The sequence below is a fragment of the Eimeria maxima genome, genomic scaffold (genome assembly GCF_000499605.1).
Source record: "Eimeria maxima Weybridge genomic scaffold, Emw_scaff131, whole genome shotgun sequence".
NCBI classification, from domain to species: Eukaryota; Apicomplexa; class Conoidasida; order Eucoccidiorida; family Eimeriidae; genus Eimeria; species Eimeria maxima.
Window position 1 is genome coordinate 23,146 of NW_013563466.1, and position 8,237 is coordinate 31,382.

Consider the following 8,237-nt stretch of genomic DNA (forward strand, 5'->3'; position numbering starts at 1 on the left):
ACTATAATAAACGAAATTTGTCAAAGGGCTTAACCTAGTCGGCAACAGCAACAGCAACAGCAGCAGCAGCAGCAGCAGCAGCAGCGACTAGCCAGCGGCAGCCCACGTTGTTGTCGAATGTTCTTTCTTTAAATCACTTGTCCATTGTTCTTTTTGACATTCCTGTGAAGATTCGAATTATCCTAACCTTAAGCCATAAACCCTAAACCCTCAGGATCATTGCCGCCACCGCCGCCGCCGCAGCAGCAGCAGCCGTTGGTGTCGATGCTTCGAGGGCGCAGCGGCCGTTGAGCCGTCACCTTCCCTCTCCTCTCTTCTTTTTCTCCATTCTCTTTTTTTATACGTCCAAATAAAAAGCCAGAAATAACAACGAATATACCACGAGAGAACGCTGCAGCAGGAACTCTCAACTGCCATTGCTGCTCCTGTTGCTGCTGCTGCTGCTGCTGCCGACTGGCGCAGTGACGGGCGATCGGGAGCAGCCTACGCCTTCCTTCAAAGCCTAAACCCTAAACGATAAAGCCTAACCCCTACACTGAAACCTTTACAATGTTTGGAATCTCAGTAGACTCCCCGCAGCGAGTGCGACCTGCGCGTTTGCAGCGGCCCAAGCAGCAGCAGCAGCAGCAGCAGCAGCAGCAGCGCCGCCTGCACACAAAGCAACAGCAGCACGCATTGTTCGTTCAAACCCGCAGGCAGGCTGCAGCTGAAGCCGCCGCCGCCGCAGCAGCAGCTGTAGCGGCAGCATCCAGCGATGGCCTGTCCAGCCGCTCCGACTCTGCAGCGTACTCAACAGCAACGGCAGCAGCAGCAACAACAAAGACAGGGAAACTCGTTGCTGTCACAACTTACTCCGGTAGCCTGGAGGATTATTTGCTGCTGCATTCTACAGACGGCAGCAGCAGCGGCAGCAGCAGCTATGGGGCCTCTCCGCTTCGAGGCAGCAGCGAGGAAGAACTGCGCAGCAGCAGCAACCTTTGGATACCCCCTCACCAGCAACAGCAGCAAGAACAGGAAGAGGAAATCACAGGAGACCGCCGGTTGTCGAGCAACTGCAGCAACAGGAGCTCACAGCAGCAGCAGCCGCAGCAAGAGCAAGATGGTGCGGTGCGGCAGCCGTCAAACGCTTCTGAGGAGGAGCAACAGCAAGATCAGCAGGACCACGACATAGAACACCGCCTTCTGTCGTCTTCTTCCTCTCAGCAGCAGCAACAGCAGCAAAGTCAGCAGCAGCAGGATCCGTGCAGCAGCAAGAGCGGGGGTCGCCTGATTGAACCACCAGCGGCATGCACACCTGAAGGAGTGCAGAAGCACTTATGGCCTTCTCTTACGCTTTCGCTTCTTCCTCATCTCGATAGTCTCGAGGATTGCCATCAATACGCTGCTTTTGCCCGCAGCGCTTCCGAGCTGCAGCGCTTTGCTGCTGCTCCCGTACAGACCGTCAGCGCTGCTGCTGCTGCACTCAAACTGCAACAACAACAGCAACAAATGCGACGGCCACTCAAGAAAACGCACGCGCATTGGACGCTAGCAGAAGGACTGAGAAATATCTGCAACGCGTAAAATAGAATGCGTTTGCAGCTGTTGTTGCTGCTGCAGTTGCTGCTGCTGCTACTGTCGATGCAGCTGTTGTTGTTGCAGCTGTCGCTGCTGCTGTTGTTGTTGCTGCTTCTACTGTTGCTGTGGTGCTGTTTTATCGGATATAGAATGCGTGTATATAGGCTTTTGCCGTCACCGCCTTTTTTTTCTGCCGTTGTTGCTGCTGTCGTTTGTGCTTCTTTCATTGGCTGGCGTAGTCTTGGACAGGGATTATCTGGTGGTGCTTTTCTGTTGTTGTCGCTGCTGCAGGCTCAAGCCGCAGCAGCCAGAGCCCTTACCTCCCATCAAACTGCCAGTATATTTCCCCAATGACCAAGAGGTCGAAGCAGGAGGAGTAGCATCAGGGGCGGGACAGCTCAGCATGTGCAGCAACAGTAGACAAAGCAGCACAGTCGAGCAATCCTGTAGAGGCAGCAGCAGCAGCACCGTCACTAGCAAGCCTACAGCTGAAAGTCCGTTTGCTGAAGATGTGTCTGTACACCTGAAAGGAGGAGGCAAAGGAAGCGTCGTCGGCATTAGTCCTGCAAATAACCTCATCGTCAAACTCAAAGTAGGGAAAAAGATTTAGGGATTGGGGAATAGAGGTTGGATGCTGGACAACGTTCTGGCACATACAGGTCGGGTTTTACGGGTTGTACGGCAGGGCTGCAGTGATCGTATAAGATTTATGGTTTGGAGAATAGGGTTTAAGGTTCAGGGTTTATGGTTTAGGGTTTTGCTGCAGAGCGGGATGCACGTAGAGGCTCATCCGTCGGAGTGCCGCTTCTTGGTGGGGGGAATACTGGTGCCGCCGACGCAGCAGCACCACCACCAACAACAGCAACAGCAGCAACAACAGCAACTGCACATGCTGCAGATGCAGCTTAAGCAGCAGCAACAGCAGCAACAGCACCAACAGCGGGACTTCAAGCTATCTGCTAGCATGAGGGGAGTGGAGACAATCCCCAGTGTTTCTGAGTTGCTGCAGCGGGCAGCAGCAACAGCAGCAGGCAGCACGCAGAATACTGTGATGCTTCCAAGTGTAAGTACACCTCGAGCTTGTCTCTTTCTACTGCTGCAAAACGTGCAAAAGCTGCTACTATTGCTGCTGCTTCTGCTGTAGCTGCAGCTGTACATCTCTGCACCTCATGCGGCTGTGCATGTATTCAAACTGTTGCTGCTTTTCCTTCTGTTTGCTGCAGCTAGCTTCTGTGTCGCGTGTAGATAAAACACGGGAGTCTGTCGCGGTAGTGAAAGTCCTTAAAAAAGCAGCAGAAAACAAACTAAACCAAGCAGACAACATGCAGGCTATCTTCCCGCCAGAAGCAGAACGACAACCCTCAACTGCCAACCACGTCAGAAACCCTAAAACCTAAACTCTAAACCCTAAACCCAAAGCACTAGACACTAGATCGCAAACCAACACTACGATGCCGCCTGTGGGAGGAAGATGTGAAGCCTAAGAGGGCTATTTAATAACAGTATAGGGGGATCTCTGGGAGTGATGGCTTAGGGCTTAGGCTTATAGTTGTGCTGTTGGGTTTCAGGAAAGAGATGTCTCCTACATGGGAGGAGCTGCTTCCTGCTCGACGACATTTTGCATGCCGCAGCAGCAAAACACTACCAATAATTTCCGAAGGTTGGGTTCGAAGCCACAGACCAACACTTACGATCTTATAAAAGCTCCAGGCATCGTCAGGCCGCTCTACGGTACTCCTAAACCCTAAACCCTAGACCCTTTGTTCTCTGGTTGACAAAAATAAACACATAAACATTCGTGCAAACCTCCTCAGGGGCTTGTGGGTGCGGTTGTGCCGTCAGCACCAGCAGGGTCTCGAGTTCCTCATATATCCCTTGGGGTTTAGTGTTTAGGGTTTGCCTTGTGGCGTGTTCTGTTGTAGATATCATTGCTCCTTCGCCCCCAATGGTGTCTCGTCTTCTTCAGCAGCAGCAGCAGCAGCCACTTCAGTCTCAACAGCAATTGCAGCAGTCGCAGCAAATACACCCGCAGCAAATGTACCCGCAGCAAATGCACCCGCAGCAAATGCACCAGCAGCAAGTACAGCCGCAGCAACTGCAGCAACACCAGCAGATGTTTGCTGGACATTTGGCAGCCCTCGGAGGTCCGGGAGCACCAGCAGCAGCAGCAGCAGCAGCTTTAGAAGTGGCAGGAGCGTGTTGGTTTGAGGGCTTGCAGCAGCAAATGAAACGAGAAGAACTCCAGCAATACGCAGACACAGCACCACCAGGTCAGAATATTGCGCCAACGGCAGCAGAAGCAGCAGTAACAACTACACTTAGTTGGACAAGCAGCAGACAGAGGAGCAATCTGCAGATCTCGGAAGAATAGATATACAGACAGACACAGAGAAAAGCGACAGGGATATTACAAGGGAAAGAGACAGGCTGTGCCTCCGTGTATATCTCTGTACTTTTGTCGTAGCCTCTGTCTTTGTGTGCCGGCCTCTGTTTTTCCTTTTCTGTCCCCGTTTCTGTTTATTTCTGCATGTGTTTTTCGAGCTTTCCCCTTGTCTCTGTACTTATTGGTATGCTCTTTTGTATCGCTTGAAGTAATAATGAGCATAGTTTTGTCTTTCTCTTTGTGTTCCTCTTTGTATTTCTGCATTTGCATCTCCTTGTCTGTTCCGTTTTGTCTCTCTTCTTCTCTGTCTGTTTGCCCCTTGCTGTTGCTGTTTGTTTGTTTGCTTATTTCTTTGTATTTCGTCTTTTCTGTTTTTTTGCTTGTCAATTTGCCTGCCTGCTTCGTTAAAGTCAGCTAGTCTGGGTATATTGTGGCGTCTTTGTGTCTTCTTTCTGTGTCTGGCTTCAGCTTTTTCTTCTCTTCCTCCTTCCTCTTCTCTACTAAATGTTCGCCCCGCTCCAAAAATTGCTAATCGCCTCAAAGCCTCCGTCTTGCGAGACGAAATCGAGACCCAAGCTTACGCAATGCCCCGCTAGCTAGCTAGCTAGCCACCTAGCCGTCTAGCTAGCTAGTTCGGTGGCTTGCTTGCCTGGTGAACAGCAACTGGCTAGCCAGATAGATTTCTAGTCAGTTGCCCAGCCGGGAAGTGGAGGGCAGTATTTTGCTTTGTTTGCTCCTTTTTGCAATGCTCTGTCCTCTTTTCTCGCACTCGTAGAGACCCTAAACCCTATACACCCTTCTGTTGATCTGCGACAGTCTGTCTCCCTCTGCTTATGGTTGCTATTACCTTTTTGGCTTCAAATGGCTCTTTGGAATTCTTCGTCCCTTTGCCAGTTACCTCCGTTTGCCGTTTATTCTAGGGTTTGGCATCTTTTGTCTTCCTCCTTTTGGTTTCCTTTTGTCTGTTTTGTACCTGTTTGTTTACTGGGCTTTGTTCGTCTTTCCCTGTTTATGTGTCTGTCCTTGTTTGGTTTCTGGTTTTCCTGTCTGTGTGTGTTTCTCTTTGATTTGCAAGGCGAACAAGTAAGAGCAAACAGAACAAAACAAATGGCCTTCTGCTACTACCTTCGCCATTATTGTTATTATTGGTGTTGATTTTCTTAGTTGCTGCATACATATTATACATATATTGTGTATAGTTTTTCCCTCTTTCTCAATTTCCTTATGTGTACTATCTCTATCTGTGTATCGCTTTGCTGTTCTCTTCGTGTATTTGCCCCCCGTCGCAGCAATGTTGTATTACCGTTGTGTGATTCTTGCTGTGTCTCTGTAGTGGTGTGTGTCTTGGTTTTTTTCCGTGTCATCTTATAATTATCTATATTTGTTTCTTGTTTCTCTCTTTCCTATTGCCTCGGGTTTGGCTTTTTCGTTGCCGTGCCATATCTTAACTCGTGCTGCATGCACACACACTCGTACCCTAAACCCTAACCCCTAAACCATCAACAAGGGACCTCGCTGCTGGCAGCTGCAGTTTCTAGGGTTTGTGGGGTTTTCTTTATTTATGAGCTGTTTTTTAAAGACAAACAACACAAATTTTTATGACAAAGTTCGCCAATTTGGACGCTCCTACACCTAAAAACCCCTATACACTCGCCCCAAACAAAACTGGCACAAAACCACACACAGGAGAAAAAAGAAAAATCCCCAGGAGAATTTTTTCAGACATCTCAAAAGCCCCAAAATGCAGTTTCCCAATCCTAAACCGTAAACCCTAAAAGCTAACGCAAAAGGGAACCCAGCCGCTGCTCCAGTTGCTCTGCCATTGTGGCTTCGTCCTTTGCTGCAATCCGCATGCCGCAAACTCCAAACCCTAAACCCTAAACTTCAAACCCTAAACACCCCTTCTGCGGACGGAGAGGCACGAAAGGGGAAGTGGGTATAAAAGGGCTATTCAGACGTGACGGTTACGGTTAGGGCTTAGGGCTACGGAGTCAAGGTTTAGGGTTTAGGGTTTATAGGCACATAGCCATGGTGCCCTGGTAGCTGTCCTCTGGTTGGTAGAAAACTGCTGCAGCAGCATTTGCTTTGGCTTTCTAAGTGCTTGCTGCTGCTGGAGCTTGGGTCGCTGCGGCCGCTGCTGCTGTTGTTGCTGCTGCTGCACCTGCCCTAGTAGAGGGACATCCCTGATGGGCGACTTGCACACGGTCTCTTGCAGAGGCAACTGAACAGACAAGAGAGAACGACAGGCTGGAGGGTTTACGGCTTAGAGTTTGCATTTATCAAGTAAAGCTTAAAATTAGGGCTTGGGTTGCAGGGTTCCCGGTGTCTCGCCTTCGATCTATTAGTCTAAACTAAGAACCGTAAACCATGATGGCTAAATTATTAACCCTCAGCGGTTTCGAAAGAGCTCTGCTTGGAAGGTTTGCCTGAGGTTTGCGCGCCTGCATTCAACAGTAAGGTTTTGGTTTTAGCGCTTATGTTTTAGGGTTTGGATCTGACTTGTCTGTCGATCTCTGAGTTCGCGTATTCGATGAGTTCTTGTTGGATCTCTTCTTCTGTCTCCTCCTCGTCCTCCTGTGGCGCATCCCATGTCCCTTAACCCTAAACCGTAAACCCTAGAGCAACAGTGTTGATGAGGTTTTCGGCGTAGTGGTTGCGTCTAGTGCGGAACCTGGAGGTTGGAGTCTGCCCCTGAGGAACTAGGAACTAGCAAATTGTGGTTTTCTTAGGGTTTAGGATTTAGGGCTTGCAATAAGCTGACAAAGTGCGCCGTTCCATCTTCAAGAACTTCATTTAGCATTTCATCCTGCGCAGAACCACATGGCAGAAACGAACGCAAAAATTTAAGGTTTGTGGCTTAGGGTTTAGGATTGGGGTTTAGGGTTTATCCTTGAGGGGTGTAATACCAGCAATCCCAGTTTCTGGGACTCTCGCGTGAAGCCCTTGACTGCCACCTGCATTGTTTGAAGATCAGCTGCTTTGTTGGCCAGAGAGAGGAGCTGCAGCAGCAGCACAAAACGTAAACCCGTAGGCACACTCTTCCCTGACATACTTCAGGTCTTAGGGTTTAGGGTTTAGATGTATACGGTGCCTTTCCCGCCCACCTTAGCACAGCCTGTGAAGTGTCTGTGCAGTTCTTGAGTCGCCTGCTGCTGCTGGACCTGCCGCACACCAGCCCTGAACCCTAAACGTTGCACGACCCTAAACCCTCAACCGTCGACCGCTATCTTTCATATCTGAGTATCTGCTCCTTGATTCCCACCAACAGGAGGAAGTGGGGACGTGAATCTTGCACCTCCTTATTAAACTCTCTATTAAGCTTATATAGCCTAGGGTTAAGGGTTTAGGGTTAATTTTGCCTGGAGGTCAGCAGTTCCCAGTTGCGCCTTGCAGCGCAGGATAGCCTCTCGTCTTCTCCTCAGGAGGAGCAGTTGCTTGGTTTGCAGTTTGCTAATGTTCTGCAGGCAGCTCACAGCCCCCAACTCCATCTCTCCCAAGGGTTAAGTGTTAAGGGTATAAGGCATAGGGTTGGGCGCATGCGTGCACATACCCCAGCGACGGCCTGCGCCTTCAGGTGAGCAAGGAGTTTGTCTTCTTCCGCCTCTGCCTTTTGATGTTGTCTGTCAAGGGCTCTAAGGGAGCGAGCAATATGTTTTCTTTGCTCTTTAACTGCCTCTGCAGCGGGGAGAGGTGGCAAGAGGAAATACAGCTAACTCTCAACAGGGATAGTATAGAGAAACCAAACATAAGCTAGAAACAGAACGAGATGCAGAGAGGCCAGCCAGCCCAACTTCATGTACATATACATAGAAAGAGCTAATAAGCAAACATTCCAGACACAAGCAAACAAACGAACAGCAGCCAGAAATTTGCCCCCACCCCGTAAGTAAACAACACAGGTAATGAAGGTGCCAATGCCGCTCCACCGGTTAGTAGAACAAGAACTGTGAGCAAGAAGGCCAACGACAGCAACTACATCTCCACACCAGAAGTGTATCCAATAAGAAAATATAAAATTCAAAAGATTAAATTCTTGTAGAAAGGGGGAAAAGAATTCCTAACGTATCTTTGTACATCCGAATAGAGCAGAGGCGGGGTCACCTGTAAGAGCTTCGGAGGAATCGCCTCCAAATAGGTTCCTTTTAATATTTTGCAGCATTTTATCCCTTGAAAAATGAAAAAATTTATTCGCTCGTCTTTATGGGGTTTGCGCATATATTCTTCTAACGGACTGTTAAGGTGTACGGTCGCTGACACACCGAAACCAGATGGACCAGCGGACAGCTGGGGGGGGGGG

General features: G+C 49.5%; 2 protein-coding genes across 2 annotated transcripts; one reads left to right on the forward strand and one right to left on the reverse strand.

The window, feature by feature from the left end:
• Window positions 1–549: 549 nt before the first annotated feature.
• EMWEY_00016160 (hypothetical protein, conserved) lies at window positions 550–3,928 on the forward strand (the record flags this gene model as incomplete). Its single annotated transcript, XM_013477465.1, has 6 exons — window positions 550–1,559; window positions 1,849–2,149; window positions 2,324–2,620; window positions 2,781–2,933; window positions 3,126–3,288; window positions 3,480–3,928. 6 exons carry the CDS (start codon window positions 550–552, stop codon window positions 3,926–3,928), a joined length of 2,373 nt encoding a protein of 790 aa, XP_013332919.1.
• A 1,790-nt stretch (window positions 3,929–5,718) lies between these two features.
• On the reverse strand, window positions 5,719–7,428 carry EMWEY_00016170 (SNF7 family domain-containing protein, putative; the record flags this gene model as incomplete). The annotated part of the gene is made up of 7 exons (XM_013477466.1): window positions 5,719–5,780; window positions 5,963–6,161; window positions 6,440–6,514; window positions 6,702–6,746; window positions 6,847–6,939; window positions 7,045–7,101; window positions 7,300–7,428. The coding sequence occupies 7 exons, from the start codon at window positions 7,426–7,428 to the stop codon at window positions 5,719–5,721; spliced, it is 660 nt and encodes a 219-aa protein (XP_013332920.1).
• Window positions 7,429–8,237: the final 809 nt, after the last annotated feature.